This window comes from Labeo rohita, chromosome 4 (genome assembly GCF_022985175.1).
Source record: "Labeo rohita strain BAU-BD-2019 chromosome 4, IGBB_LRoh.1.0, whole genome shotgun sequence".
NCBI classification, from domain to species: domain Eukaryota; kingdom Metazoa; phylum Chordata; class Actinopteri; order Cypriniformes; family Cyprinidae; genus Labeo; species Labeo rohita.
The window spans coordinates 22,917,938-22,933,473 of NC_066872.1; the positions used below are offsets into that span (position 1 = coordinate 22,917,938).

Consider the following 15,536-nt stretch of genomic DNA (forward strand, 5'->3'; position numbering starts at 1 on the left):
GTAGATTTTTTCCATGGTCTTTTGGGATCTGTTTTTGCTTCAGTCATCAAAGTACACTTTAAGTCCATGGTGTACAACAAGTGGAAAAACAGCAGTTGATGATTAATTACAAGAAAAAAAAACAAACAGATGAAACGGTACTTAATGGGGCATCAATAACAATTGATGTAATCAACAGCTTGGTACCTTCCGTACACCTGCTAACACTTTATCATGAGAATGGCCTGGTTTGCTATAGCGTAAAGACGAGGGGTTTGGATGTACCTACTGTGGAGGTAATGGCATTTATTAAACAGGATATCTTTTGGACAGTGCTGCCATACATCTGCTCTACCTTCCTTTATTACGCTCATTTGCTAAAATTGCACACAGCCCCATGGCTCCAGCACACTCCGCTAATCTCTTTACAACACAGAGTGGATTTATTTATACAAATCTGCAAAATAGAAAGACAGTTTTAATGTGCTTTTTTGAAATATGCATATATTAAAGTACTAAAATAATAAATAAATAAAAACAGCAATACAATTTTGTTTGAGTTTTTGGAGTCACCTTTTCTTTCTCACACACACACACGTTTGTTTTTGTGAATTGTGGGGACTTTCCATAGTTTTTATACTGACCAAACGATAACGTTTATCCCCTCACCCAACCCTAACCCTAAACCTACCCCTTACAGAAAACCTCTTTGCATTGTTACATTTTCAGATAAACATCATTTACTATTTTTAATAATTTTTTAACATTGTGGGGACCGCAGGCCGGTCCCCACCATGTCAAAAATTTCAGGTTTTACTATCCTTGTGGGGACATTTGGTCCCCACAATGTAGCAAAAACAAGTACAAACAAACACACACACACACACACACACACGTATATACTGTATATGCATACAGGTATTTTTTTGTAACAGCAATCTCAGTATACATTTCTGTTCACCCCCTTTTGTCTGCAGTTTCTGAATAATTCTGTTATTTGCTTTCTTGTTGCATGTAGTACTTTCAGTGTTAATTATGTGCTCGGTCTAGCAAAAGCAACTATATGGAAAGTATAATGTCAAATTACTTCACAAATCAAATTACTTCATTCCTACAAACCACAGTCAACAAGTATTATTGCAGAATCCTCCACAATTTTCTTGTCAGAATTTTATCTATCGATCTACACAAATACCCAACACATATTCAACAGGAGCTCAATGAGAGATGTTTGCTTGGATGATAATTTTTACTGCTCAGTGTGACAATTTTTTTTCCCCCTTTCCTCTCCATATTAATACAGGTCAATATTTCTAGACTGACATATTGTTCCACATGAAGATGAACTAGAAGGCATGAAATTACTGATAACATTGTCTATATTAATGCAACTCAAAAATCAACAATGGTGACAGTGTTCTCTAAGTGGATAACCAATGAGTCGATTGCAAAAGTTTTTTTTTTTTTTTTTTTTTTTTACCTGTGGACTGCTCAGAATGCAGCACAAAACATGGAATTAAGGAAATTTGTAAACAATATGTTCACTTTTTAAAATAGGACAGCAAATAATGAGACAATTGTATATGAGATACTTGTATGATATACGTAATTGTTCCATTGATTTTCATTCTTAGTTCTGCAACATACTGCTCCCTTCAGTATTTCCAAATTATTTTGTTATTCCTTTTTCTGACTAATTGATAGACTAATTGATATTTTAAGATGAAATGTAATATATCAAAACTAGGGATAGAAACAGTTCTAGTTTTGTGATCAACACAAATATTTTTGGAGACTGAATTCACCCTATACAATAGATGTTGCTGTTCTACAGACACAACTTCAACAGAAAATTTGTTGGGATTTCAGTATGTGAATGTTTTCACCCAATGGGAATAGGAATGGGTTTCCTTTGGAAATCCATGCCACTCACATTCTGTATGAATAAACCTTAAGAAATGGTCATCAATTTCCAACCCGGTCTGTGGATTATCCTGTGGGTGGACTGACCTCCACAGACTGAAGGACACAGCATGCCTCATCACATATGACAATTGTGCTGAGACCTTGAGGACTCCAGCCGATTAAACTGATTGAAATTTCATTTGTCTCCTTTCTACCTCTTACTTTTCTCTCTCCTTTCTCATCCCCTCTGGTAGACTGTGTCCTGCTTTTGTGCACTTTTCTGGAACAATATCGAACATGTAAGGGACTATATTCTGTACAAATGTTTCGAAACAATGTGTATTTTGAAAAGCACTATAGAATTAAAACTGACAGGTGGTCTTCTAGGTGGTTACCAACTGGCCCAAATTAACAAAATAAATAAATTAATATTTTTTATTTATTTATTGCTGTTGTTTTATCAAAATACACATTTATTATTATTTCAAAAAGTGGTTGCATGTTGTCTTGGCAAGCCACATGTACAGTATACATATTAGGACATCCTCAGACCTTCAGGCCCCAGGAAAGATGTCAAGTGTCAGGTCTCGTATAATTAGGTGAAACAACCTCAGATATAAAGGCATTGGATGAAGTGGCATTAGATGAAACCTTAGAAATATGGCATTCATATAAAGTTTAATTTAAAAAGGATGCTTTTAAACAGCTTACAAGAAAAAAAAGTTCTTATCCTGGGTTGTGACCCCAATGGAGTCAGTATGTTGTTAGAATGACAAAAAAAAACAAACAAAAAAAACAATTAGGTTGGTGTCTCCGTGGTGTAACAGCACTCATAAAAATGTCAAAATGTCTGAGATAGCCAATCAGGTCAAAGATGGGTTTTACTCGTGAATTCTGACATTATTTCTATTTATATTATTATTTTAAATATTATATCACTACAAAGTGGCATAATACAGTCATACATAGGGACATAGTTTCTAGTCCATTACAGACACACACACACACACACACACACACACACACACACACACACACACACACAAAACACACACACACACACACACACACACGTCTTGTGTCAGTGCAAAACATTTAAAATTTTAACTTAATTATATAAATAATGTATTTAAAAACAACAACAAAAAATATATTTTAGGCACTTCTGTTGATTATAGCAGCATATTGTATTTTGTGCCACCTTTTACTTGTAAACTCTGTATAAGCATAATTAAAAAAAAAAAAACTTCCTTCCTTCCAACCATCCATCCATTTTCCAGCCATTTATCCTATGTAGGTTCACAGAGATTCTGTAGCCTATCCCAACTTATCAGGCTGCAGACAGGAAAGCACTCTGGATGGATGGCCAATGCAGCTCTTTATAAATGACATTTTTCTGAAGTTTTGTCTAGTGCTGTTTCATCCAATTCTTTTATGTCTGAGGGAGTTTTTCCCAATGCTTTTTGCTTTTATGTCTGAGGGAGTTTCATCTGCACTGGGGTGCCTTTTATGCATTGACAAACACTGTCTTTTCCAAGACACTTATTAGAAGCATGTTTTTAACAGATATTCATTTTGCAATCATCTGATCTTATATTGTACATTATGGTAATAAATAGGAGAAAATCTGATAGCAATTATGGCCAACCATTTTCACCAAAAATTGGAGGTATGACAAAATAAAACTGACAGTTTTTGTTGACAGTTTCCTCAAATTTGATCTTACCGTCCACGCAGGCCGGCCTGGCTCTCGTTGTCCCAGCAATCTGTCCTTTCTTACATGCACAGCGGGCCGTCTGTCTTGCAATTGTCCTGCGTGGCTGACTGCTGTCTCTGTCTAGAGTGACAATCTCACAGGTACCTGCTGCCAGTTGACCTGCAGGACCAAAGATGGAAGAAGAGTTCAGAGTGGAACACTGGGAAAAGTGGTCATATCAGTGATTTATATACATACTATATATGAAGATTTCAGATGCAAAAGCCCCTAAATCCATCTGACGTATTTCTTTAAAATTAGCATTTCTTTCTGGCTATTTTGTATAGGTTTCTATGTAAGTACTGGTACTTCTGATTGGGCTGAGACTGGAATTCTGCAAGTTTGAAGTAAACATATTTGATGGATGTATAATATGTGTCAGGAGCATTCACTCAGTATCATTATCTCATTTTTGACCAAGATGGCTTTTAGCTGGTTTTGCATCTGAACTCTTCATATATACTACTATATATATATTATTACTTATTGAGGTTGCTTTTTCATAGATCAGGAGACAGTGGGATTCTTATGTTTTGTTTATGTATCAGCTTGATACATGATTATCTTAAAATTAAATTAAATGAGGCACAATACACATGCAGTAAGAGTAATATAATGTGGGCAGCACATTCATATGACTGACTGAGAAATTGTTGAGATTTATCATGTTTTATTTTATTATATATAATAATCAAATAAAACATGATGATGAGACTTATACAAAGCAATAACTGCTCATTTATATCCTTTTACTAACTGAATAAAGCTTCAGCAATTAATTATATTTAGCTTAGTAAATAAATAAACAAACACACAAACACTGGAAATATATTTTAGTTAAAATTGTCATGATATGAAAAAAACAAACAAAAAACAAAAAACAAACAAAAAAACATCTACAACAGTTTAGCCTCATTACTTTAAACAAACAAACACTGAAAATTTATTTTAGTCAAAGCTGTCATCATATGAAAAAAGAAATCTACAACAGCAGAATTCCACAACATACTGTGACACTTATGATGCAAAATGTTCACCCAACTTTTTTTTTTTTTTTTTTTTTTTAACTTTTAGTTTTGTATATCTTCATTTTAAGAAATCAATATTGTTTCTTAAATCTCAATATTTAATCTTTTAGTCTTTGCTAGGGGACATGCTTTTTTCACTTGGTTTTGTTGTGGCCACAACATATTACTGTAATTTTTGGGAACATTATAGCATATTTTGGCCACAAGATAAAAGTGTCGAGGTAAAGAGATCGGCACAACGTGCCGTCACCTTAAGATCCAATGTAGAGGAAACAACATTTTAATTTTAATGTGTAAACAAACCTGCATGACCATAGCAACCTTAGCAACCGGTTACTTGGTTAACTGGGGAATCTCGGCAGAGAGACCAATCCACTTTGAGTGTAAACTAAACAGCATGCGATATTTGCATCTGACTGCCACGCACTGCTGCGTGGGTATAAATAGGCAGCAGGTGCAATGACCCGGCTGCTTAGCGGTGGTACAGCAATTGTGGTGACAGGACGTGGCATCCCCGTTCCGTCCTTCAGGGAACGAGGATTACACAAGTATCTGAGACGTCCCTTTTCAGTCGGTCACTCTCTATGTCATTGGGAATCCCTACCAAAGCGCCACTGATGCTGCCCCTTCCAGTGCCCTGCATAAGCCCCCTGAACCCCCCTATTAGAAGACAGGACAGGGCTTACACAGAGAAGGCCAATCACTGCTGTTCCTGCACAACCCAATCCACTCGAAAAGGAATGCTGCGGAAGTCACATCCTCCCACAAGAAGATTCTAAGTAGAATTTACACATATGGACTAACCCCATAGGGCCTTACTGTATATAGAACTCTCTGGGGTGGCTCAAACCCAGTTAGGGTGGTTACACCTTTGCAGAGACTCTGTCAAGGGATGACATGGAATTAGAAGCTTTATCATGGAAGACTACACATATGGGATACCCTCAGGGTCACTACATATGGGCACTCAGCCTACCACCGTTTTTTAAGAATACAGTGAATGAAGGCCTGGCGCCAGACACTCTGCCACATTTTCCAGTGGCCAGAAGGATCCAATACTCTGGGTGTAGTGAGCTCACAACTTGAGCAGGCAGGGTATGCCTTGTGCTTAGTAAGCCAAGGCGATGACATACACTATCCAATGGGGCCATCCTCAGCTTAGAGACAGCCTCCCCCTTCTGCTGGCCTCCGTAATGGACAAAGAGGCTTTAGGACTCTGAGGTCCTAAAGCTTTTTGTTTGGTCCATGTACAGTCGCAGAGTGTTGATGGGACAGAGCAAAGTTAAGGATGTGTCTGCCTCCTCCAGGGGCAGCGCTTGCAAGTTCACCATGTGGTCCCTGAAGAGAGTGGTAGTAGTAGTAGTGTAAAAGAGTAAAAGTAGCTCCGAAATGTTTCCACATCAGCTGGACTGCCTGAAGATTGAGTATCCATTCCCCAGAAAGTGCAGCTTGTGACAGCTTGTAGGCTGCACACCCAGGATGTGAATAGCATTAAGCAACCTTGGATGCTTCCGACTCCAGAGGAGGAGATGGCAGGAGAGTTGCGACAAGCGTCATGAGTGTAGGCCATCTTGCCGGTTGATGTACACAACTGTCACAGTATTGTCCATTTGGAGCAATATGTGTTTACCCTGTAGCAGCTTTTTTTCCAGAGCAAGACGTACTGCTAGTAAATCGAGGCAGTTGATGTGCCAATGCAGTTAGGGACCTGTCAAAACCCCTGACACTGCATGGCCATTGTGAAGCCAGTGCTAAAGCAGTCTCATAAGAAGCAAACCTACTGGTGTTGCTGCTGTTGCAGCTGCCATATGTCCCCGGACATATTTCCCAGGACGTAAGTCATTTCAGTGGGACCGCTGCCCTGCCTTGAACAAATTCAAACAGTTCAACAATGACTGAGCATGTTCCTCTGTGAGGCATGCTGTCTGTTCAGTTACTGCAGACCAATCTCAGGGACAGATGCATTAAAAAATACGTTTTTGCATTACCATTTTGAAACCACCAGTGTGGACATCGTTCGACCCAGAGAACGTGCAGTGAAGTCACTGTATACAGTTCTTGTAGAACTGCTGGGTCATGAACACCCTTGTGCAGGTCCTTTGGCCTGATGGATCTGAAGCAACGTCATAGCGTGCAGGGCAGAGGCAGCCTCTACACAGGCTCTGTAAGCACTGACAGATAGACCAGATGAATACTTACCCATTTGGGGAGACATGGTTTAGCCCACCAGGTGGCAGTGGTGCTTGGATACAATTACATTGCAACTGAACGCTCCACTGGGGGATCTCCACATACCCCTTGACTGCCCCACCATTGAGAATAGTGAGGGAGGAGGAGACACTAGGTCTGTTTCTGGCAGTAAAAGGTGACATCTACCTAGTATTCTCCTCATGCATCCAGGAAGAATCCCCAGAGAGAGTGGGCTCGCCCTCTGATTGTGACAGTTGACATGTGGTCATTGGGGGGAGCAGATACACTTAGTTTAGAAGATCCAACACATTCCCCGGGCAACTCCACTGGCTGTGGAGCGCTAGAGGGGGTGAGTGGCCCTGGGTGGTTGGTTCCTTAGAGTGGAAGCCCTCACCGTAACCCTCAGAGCACCCAAGCCACTACCTGTAGTAGCCCTCCCCCAGCGAGGGAACTCCACCCTTTTTGAGGTGTTGGAGTCTCGTTCGCAACTGCGAGATCTTCCCACAGTGTGTACATGACTCATCTACAAACACCACCACAGTAACGACCGCATCCAGAAACACTTGGGTTGAATATCATAATTAGCAAGATTTAATGTCACACCTGTGTAATGCTCTTTTAAGAAAATCACTCTTTTATCAATGCTAATGTGCACAGGGGAAATGGCTACAGTGGCAGAGCCTTGCAACCACAGCTGCAGCGCCGTCACACCAACACGAAAACACAAAATAAGGCTTCTCCCGAAATAAATGTCTCTTCTTAGAAACACTCTTTTTAGAATACTAGATCAATCTTTATAGAGCAGAACAGATAAAAGCCGCTCGACTTTGAAGTGAAAAGCTGCAGGGCCCGGCAGTCAGATGCAAATATTGCATACCAATGTGCACTGGCTTGTTTAGTATACACTCAAAGTAGATTGGTCTTTCTGGGGAGATTAATTTGTCAAGTCGCTGACATGACATTGAAAGTGACCGAATGAAAGGGAACATCTTTTACACATTTGTATCAGGAAAAAAAAAAAAGGAAAATGATGTGCTGATGGGCAAGCAAGATTTCGGTTACGTATGTAACCCTCGTTTCCTGATGGAAGGAACGGAGCAGTCGTGACAACATTAGGGGTGTACTTGGGAGCCCCAATCATCTTTGAGCATCCACTTGTTCAGGTTTTACACTGAGGAGCCAAGAGCATGTCCCAGCATCAGCGATTAGTTTAGGGCTGTGGCATGGGGACATAACATCTCTGTTCCCTCCATCAGAGAACGAGGGTTACATCGTTCTCTATTTGTCAGACACTACGAGTTATGTCGTGGCATCATTAGGAGTCCATGGAAAACGCCACAACCTGAATGCCTGTGTCACCGCAAAAGGGACATGGGTTTTCTAAGATAATGTACAAAAATGGTCACACATTAGTATTTTATTTTACAAGTATTTTAACCTGTTGTTCATTCAGTTTCATAGTTTTGTTTCATAAATGCTTCAGCTTGACCAAAATCATTTTGCAGATGTATTAGGTGCATCTGTCCATCATGATTACACAAAAAGTTATTTTAAAATCTGTTTGATTTTCAAAATTGTATGATGTCCAAAAGACACCATATACCAGAAATTACCCAATTAACGTTCTGTATTATTATGTTACTTGTTTTACTGTTACTTGTATTAAGTATTGTTTTGTAAATAGGCCTACTGTAAATGCCTGACAAACATGCCCATGGAGTTTCACCTGGAATGTCATCATGACAACGCTAGGCAGCAACAACAGCAACAACTTATTCTTGCTGGTAATGCTGCAAAATACATTTCATAATTAAGATTTAAAAAATAGTTTTATTAATATATGTATATGAAAATAACTGCATAGTTCAAAGATTAGTCAATCTCATCAATGCACTTCATCAAATTTGAGTTAGACTGTAAGGTCTTCTTCAAAAATACTGAACTTCGACATTTTATCAGTTGTCAAATTTAACTGATTGCAAACAATTCTGTCATACCTAAACTGAATGTAATGCCAGAATGTAAAATCTGTTATTTGTTGCATTTAAATGCGGTCCGTTTTAATTTGCACTTTACCAGATAAACAAAAAAGTAAACCTATTTTCTAATACAAATGCACCATGCTCATATTTAACCGTGCATTAAATTAAAGATCAAAATTCACATATCAATTTGTGCATTATTGTGATCTCACACTGTAGTATATTTAAGTCCATAAGTTGGAGAGATATGTCCTTAAATGTGATGTATATATAACAAACACATGCATGCATGTGAAATATTGATTTCAATCCCTCTACATTTAATCATGTTGTGTTAACTGCGATCTCTTATATCTACTGTTTGTCATTCACTCTTTATCTACTGAAGCTCCCTCGGCACCTGTACCATTTTCACACTTCACAAAAAATCTAACGGAAGTACATTTTGCTCAAAATAAAATTATCTGCCAGTGGTGGTAAGAAAAATAGTCTTATTTTAAGAGTATTTTACTTACCACACTGGCAGATAATTTACTTGTTTTAAGCAAAATTCACTAAAAAATACAAAGTAAGATAAGTCTTTTTTGTCAGTGAAGCTAAAGTCTAAAGCGGACACCATCTCCTCTGGCCACCCTACAATTTTATATTTAAAAAAATTGCCTCATTTATCTGAGTGTTAATTGTAATATCTAAAATTAAATCACAATTGAATTTAATAGTTTGTGCACTGTTCTTATAACCTTTAATTTTGTCCCCTACTGCCCCAAAAACATACTGAACTGTGACTTCAAAACTGAGGTACATACCAAACTGTCATTACACCCCACTATATATACAGTTTCATGACTAAGCTTACTGCATAATTTAAGCAATTTCAAGCAAACCTGAACACATTAAAAATGTAAACACTGCATCAATCATTTATAAATCAACGACACAACATCACAGTTTAAGTAAAGGCTGTTTGTTATTTTCTGTCTCTCTGTGTGGCCTCAGATTAACCTGTTTATATGTGAAGCTGGTTTACAGGGAATCTGCTTCCTGCTCCAGGCCTGAGGATTCTGACTGGCAGCGAGTCAGAACTGTGATTTAAACTGACCCAGAGTAAGTGTGCGAAGGTAGAACAGGGTTAATTAACTAACACACAGGTCACATTCAGACTAATGGAGAATCTTAAGATACATAGCTGTACTGTGTGTGTATGTGTGTGGGCAAAGGTTAAACAACATCAAGCTTAACAAGTTGTTTGTGTTTTCACAAAATGTATACAACCTTTAGCCTGAAAATTGCAGAATGTGTGAGTTGGATAACTATATGTAAAAATGCATTTGTCAGTGTGTTTGCTATCTAGATGAGACTCTGCGGGTGATGAGAATAACAACTTCTTGATAATTCATAATTTGCTGTTCTGTTCATAAAGCCCCCTTACTGTGGCATAGCTACAAGGGAGAAAAGTTGAAAGTGCATAGGGGCAAGAGGCTGAGAGGGGCCACCACTGAAGATGATTTTGAGGGGGGGTCCCATAGCAGATTCTGTGCAATGGGCCCAGAATCCGTAGTCACTCCACTACCTCTTATATTCTGATATATCACAACTTCTTTAGAAAATAAATAAATAAAATACATTTAAAATATGGGTTTAATTTTTCAGTACAGTAATTAAAATAAATAGAGCCAATTAGAAGTCTGAAATGTGAACTTTGAACAAACATTCAGTGTTATTTATTTATTTCCTCTGTTAATTGCACAACTTCTGTACACAAGTGAGCTGTGTGAAATGCAAATTTGTGGTTGTGTAAGTGTCCTTCCTTCCCTTGTTTTTAATTTCCTTCAAACCATTAAAAAAAAACATGAAACTCTAGAGTAAATTTGACCTATGTTAGAAAGACCACGCAAATGTTCTTCACCTCCTTCTAGATTTCATCAACTTTCTTTTTATTTATATTTCACCCCTCCTCCATGCTTCTGTATGATGTTGGATAATGATATGTCATATGTGCATAGCAGCGGGTAATCCATCTTTCTCTTTAACACTCATTTCTGCAGAGATTGCATTTGTCTGCCAGAACTGAAAATCCCCAACAGGAACTGTAAAAAAACCCTTCCCCTTACATTGCTATAAGCATAGTAAGACACTAAGAGATGAGATGAAGCACTTTGAAATCTCCTTTTTGTCAGCAATTCCTTTATCAGCATTCATGCATGGAATAACATTCTTCTGCTTTTTGTCCCAGTATAAGCTATATTGTGTTATCCTGTGCTGCACTGGTGTTAAAATATTATATTAGAGTAGTATTATAATAAATCTGCTATTCCATGCATCTTTAAAACCTTCAAAATTTCATTGATCTTTTGTGTAAATTGCTTGATGTACTATGAAAACATACTACAGCTTTTACTACCTGCAACCTATTGAAATGTGTTTGCAATGTTTGTTAGACATCCTTTCTTGAGTTATCCTATGCAAGGATCAAGCAAAAACTGTGGAAAGATGCAATTATTAATGTAAGAGAAATTTTAATGGAGCGAATATCAGTTCTCCTTCAGGAACTTGAGCTGCGTCCAAAAACGCTATGGGAATGCCTACAGCGAGACCACGCTCTGAACACATGTGTAATCTGGCCAATCGAAGGGCGAGACGTCTCGGGCGGGTGATGTAAGCGACCAGAAAGCATAAGAGCACGTGTGGCACAGCTGGCATCAGCTTCTGTCTTTCAGCGGAGCGCTCTATGTGTGTCTTGTCACCCTGCTTTTTCGTGCAAGTTTTAGCACAACTTTATATTGAGGGTGATGTCTAGTAAACAAAGCAGCAAGGGCAATAAGAGTGGCGAAAGTGGGTCACGCTACAGGCTGTGTGTTCCTCCCTGCAAACGCTACATCACTAGCAGGGATACACACTGCATGTGCGTGGTCTGCTTGGGAGCAGAGCACGCTGAGTCGCCTCTCGAGGGAGTCGACTGTCCGCATTGCAAGCTTCTCCCTTTGCGGACGCTCCGCTTCCGGAAGGCTCTCTTTGAGGAGGGAGCCTTCACCAGCGTTCCCCAGGGTGCTGGCCCCACTGCCGCCGAGGCAGAGTGGGTGCTGCACTCATGGGATTCGTAACTGGATCTGCTGAAGGGAATGGAGACGGTTGACCCCCTATCTCCTTCCTCACCCGCCAAATCCGCAGTCCGCTCTGCAGCTACTTCCCCCCTTGGAACGGGCTCTTCCCTCCACCTATCATCCTCTGAGGAGGGCGATATGGGAAGCACGGTTGAGGAGCCACTCCCTCAATCGTTGAAGTACGAGGAGCTGCTGGAGGTGGTAACTCGTGCGGTGTCTAAGCTTATTATCTACTGGCCCACCAAAGAAAAGGCTGAACCTCAGAGAAGTAGCTTCTGCGGAGCAAGCTGCCATCTCCACACAGGAGCCTTCCGTTCTTCCCCAACCTCCATTCCGAGATCTCGAGGTCGTGGAGAAGACTGTTTTCAGCCCGCTTGTTCGTCCCCGCCTCAGATTATTACGGCAACGTGGCAGGGCTGGGCGAGCACGGCTATAAGATGATGGCCTGAGTGGAACAGACGTTGGCCAGCTATCTGTCCCCCGGTGTGGAATCGTCTTTGAAGGCTCTGTCCTTACCCTCCAAGCCGCTTCACACAACATCCGCGCTGGTCGGTAGATGGTCCTGACGCCATCTAAGAATGGGCAGTCCCTACCGGAGAAGAGCGGGTTGCACTGCATTACACGGTGTCCGTCTCTCCTCGGTGCCCTCAGGAGGCCAGTCTGTTAACCCTGCCAGGGTTACAGGGCACAGCGGTCTCCGGCAAGCACATATCTCGGGTTCCTCCGCCCGAGGACGTAGCGGAACCGAGATGCTCGTCGCCCCCACGGGGGTTTCTAGAACAGTTAGCTCGGCAGTCCCCTGCCGGTCCGTCACTACAGGGCTCCGAACTAGCAGTTCAGTCAACACCAGAGACCATTCTCGAGCGACTGGTTCCTTTAGTAGACTGTTTGGCAGCATGGAAGCTACTGCCAAACATGTATGCATGGGTCCTGCGTACTGTAGAAACAGGCTACTCTTTTCAGTCACCCTATGACGGGGTCTTTCCCACCCTGGTGGGTCCCGAGCAGGCTCTGGTTATGGAGCAAGAAGTAGAAACCCTTCTGAGGAAGGAGGCCATCGAGATGGTCCCTCCTCAAGACACGGAGTCCGGGTTCTACAGCCGGTACTTCATTGTTCCAAAGAAGGATGGAGGGCTGTGTCCTATTCAAGATCTACGCCGATTCAATCACTCAGTCATAAGGTTGAAGTTCACAACGGTCAAGCCAGTTGTGTCACAAATCAGGTCAGACGACTGGTTTGTGACGATAGATCTAAAAGACGCCTATTTCCACATCTCCATCCTTCCTCAAAACAGAAAGTTCCTGAGGGTTTGCTTTCAGGGGCGAAGCACACCAGTATCGGGTTCTTCCGTTCGGCCTAGCACTCTCACCCTGCAGTTTTACAAAGTGTGTGGATGCAGCTCCGGCACTGCTGCGACTCCAGGGCATCCGCATACTCAACTACATCAACGATTGGTTGATTTTAGCTCAGTCAGAGCACATCACGGCTCAACATCGAGATGTTGTTCTGGCTCACATGAAAGAGCTGGGGTTGAGACTGAACGCCAAGAAGAGTGTGCTGTCTCTAGTACAGAGAACCACTTATTTAGGCATGGTGTGGGATTCAACCACGATGCAGGCACGTCTGTCTCCTGCTCAGATTGAGTCGATCCCCGCCGTAGTTGCGAGAGTGAAAGAGGGCCGGTAACTCACTGCAGTTCCAACAATTGCTGGGTCTGATGGCAGCAGCGTCCAACGTGATACCTTTTGGCCTGATGTACATGTGACCCCTACAGTGGTGGCTCAAAACCAAGGGGTTTTCCCCGAGGGGAGACCCGCTTCGCATGATCAAGGTCACACGGCGGTACCTATGTGCCTTAGATACGTGGAGAAAACCTTGGTTTCTAAGTTAAGGTCCGGTGTTGGGAGCTCCTTGTCACTGCGTCACGCTAGCGACGGATGCGTCCCTCACCGACTGGGGGGGGCGGTCATGAGTGGTAGTCCTGCCCAAGGTCTGTGGAGTGGTCGCCATCTCAGCTGGCACATCAACTGTCTGGAGATGCTGGCCGTATTTCAAGCTTTGAAATACTTTCTCCCAGACCTAAGAGATCGCCACATGTTAGTACACACCGACAACATGGCGGTGGTCTATTACGTCAACCACCAGGGAGGTCTGAGATTGCGCCCCTTGTGCAAGCTGGCGCACCAGATCCTTGTGTGGTCCCAGGACAAACTTCTATCACTGCGAGCAGTACAAGTCCAAGGGCATCTGAATATGGGAGCAGATGTCCTGTCGAGACAGGGGCTGAGGCCCGGGGAATGGATGCTTCACCCCGAGGTGGTGAAGCAGATTTGGAGAGTGTTCGGTCCAGCTCAAGTGAATCTGTTTGCATCGAGGGAGAATGCACAATGTCCCCTTTGGTGCTCTCTGACTCATCCAGCTCCCCTGGGGCTGGATGCCATAGTGCAGACGTTGCCGAGGCTACGTCTGTACGCATTTCCAGAGTTCTGGAGAGAGTGCGCCAGGACGGGGTCAGTCTTCTCTTAGTAGCCCTGTACTGGCCAGGTTGAGTATGGTTTTCGGACCTGATTTCTCTCCTCGACGGCTCTCCGTGGGAGATTCCCATCAGGAGGGATCTCCTCTCACAGGCGGGGGGGCACCATCTTCCACCCCCGCCCGGAGCTGTGGAAGCTGTGGGTGTGGCCCCTGAAGGAGCACAGCTCATAGCTTCTGGTCTCTCAACTGAGGTTGTTGAGACCATCCACCAATCCAGAGCTCCCTCTACGAGGAAACTGTACACCCTGAAGTGGAAGCTTTTCACTTCATGGTGTGGAGACCACCAGCAGGACCCAGTTTACTGCTCAGTTGGTACAGTGCTGGAGTTCCTGCAGGCTCGTTTCTCCACAGGGTTAACCCACTCCACCTTGAAGGTTTACGTGGCCACAATCTCGGCCTACCATGCCCCACTTAATGGCATGTCAGTGGGTAAGAACCCCCTGGTTACATGTTTTCTCCGCAGTGTGCTGAGGCTGAGGCCTCCATTACGACCCTGTGTCCCTATGTGGGACCATGCTGTGGTGCTTGAGGCCCTCTGTAGGCCGTCCTTTGAGCCTATAAAGGAGATTTTGGATCAGTTTCTTACCATCAAGACTGCTTTGCTCTTAGCTCTAACTTCCCTCAAGCTGGTTGGGGAACTTCAGGCCCTTTCGGTGGCCCCTTCGTATTTAGACTTTGCTCCTGGTATGGCCAAAGCATTTCTTTACCCCAGAGCGGGGTATGTTCCCAAGGTCCCTATTGCAACACCACAGACGGTCGTTCTCCAGGCTTTCTGTCCTCCTCCCTTCAGGGAGCCCGACCTGCAGAAGCTTAATTGTATGTGTCCAGTTCGAGTGCTGGAAGCATACGTCCACAGAGCTTCCCTGTGGCGTAAGGCAGACCAGCTACTCGTGTGCTATGGTCCCCCTAAAAGGGGTCTTCCTGCCTCTAAGCAGACCCTCAGCAGGTGGATTGTGGATGCCATCTCTACTGCTTACGAGTCCTCTGATCTCCCCTCGCCTCTGGGGGTCAAGGCTCATTCGAGGTGGCCTCCAAGGCACTGTTGGCAGGTGTCCCCAT

At 42.6% G+C, this 15,536-nt stretch overlaps 1 protein-coding gene across 3 annotated transcripts in view; it reads right to left on the minus strand.

Annotated features, from left to right (window-relative positions):
- tafa5a (TAFA chemokine like family member 5a) overlaps positions 1-15,536 on the minus strand; it is a 103,188-nt gene that overhangs the window by 31,821 nt on the left and 55,831 nt on the right. For all 3 annotated transcript variants that reach the window (XR_007827547.1, XR_007827548.1, XM_051107329.1), the window contains exon 2: positions 3,611-3,760. Coding sequence is in view for 1 of the 3 variants with exons in the window: in XM_051107329.1 (XP_050963286.1) it covers positions 3,611-3,760 (150 nt within the window). In the remaining 2 variants the exon portion in view is untranslated. The remainder of the gene's footprint in view (positions 1-3,610; positions 3,761-15,536) is intronic.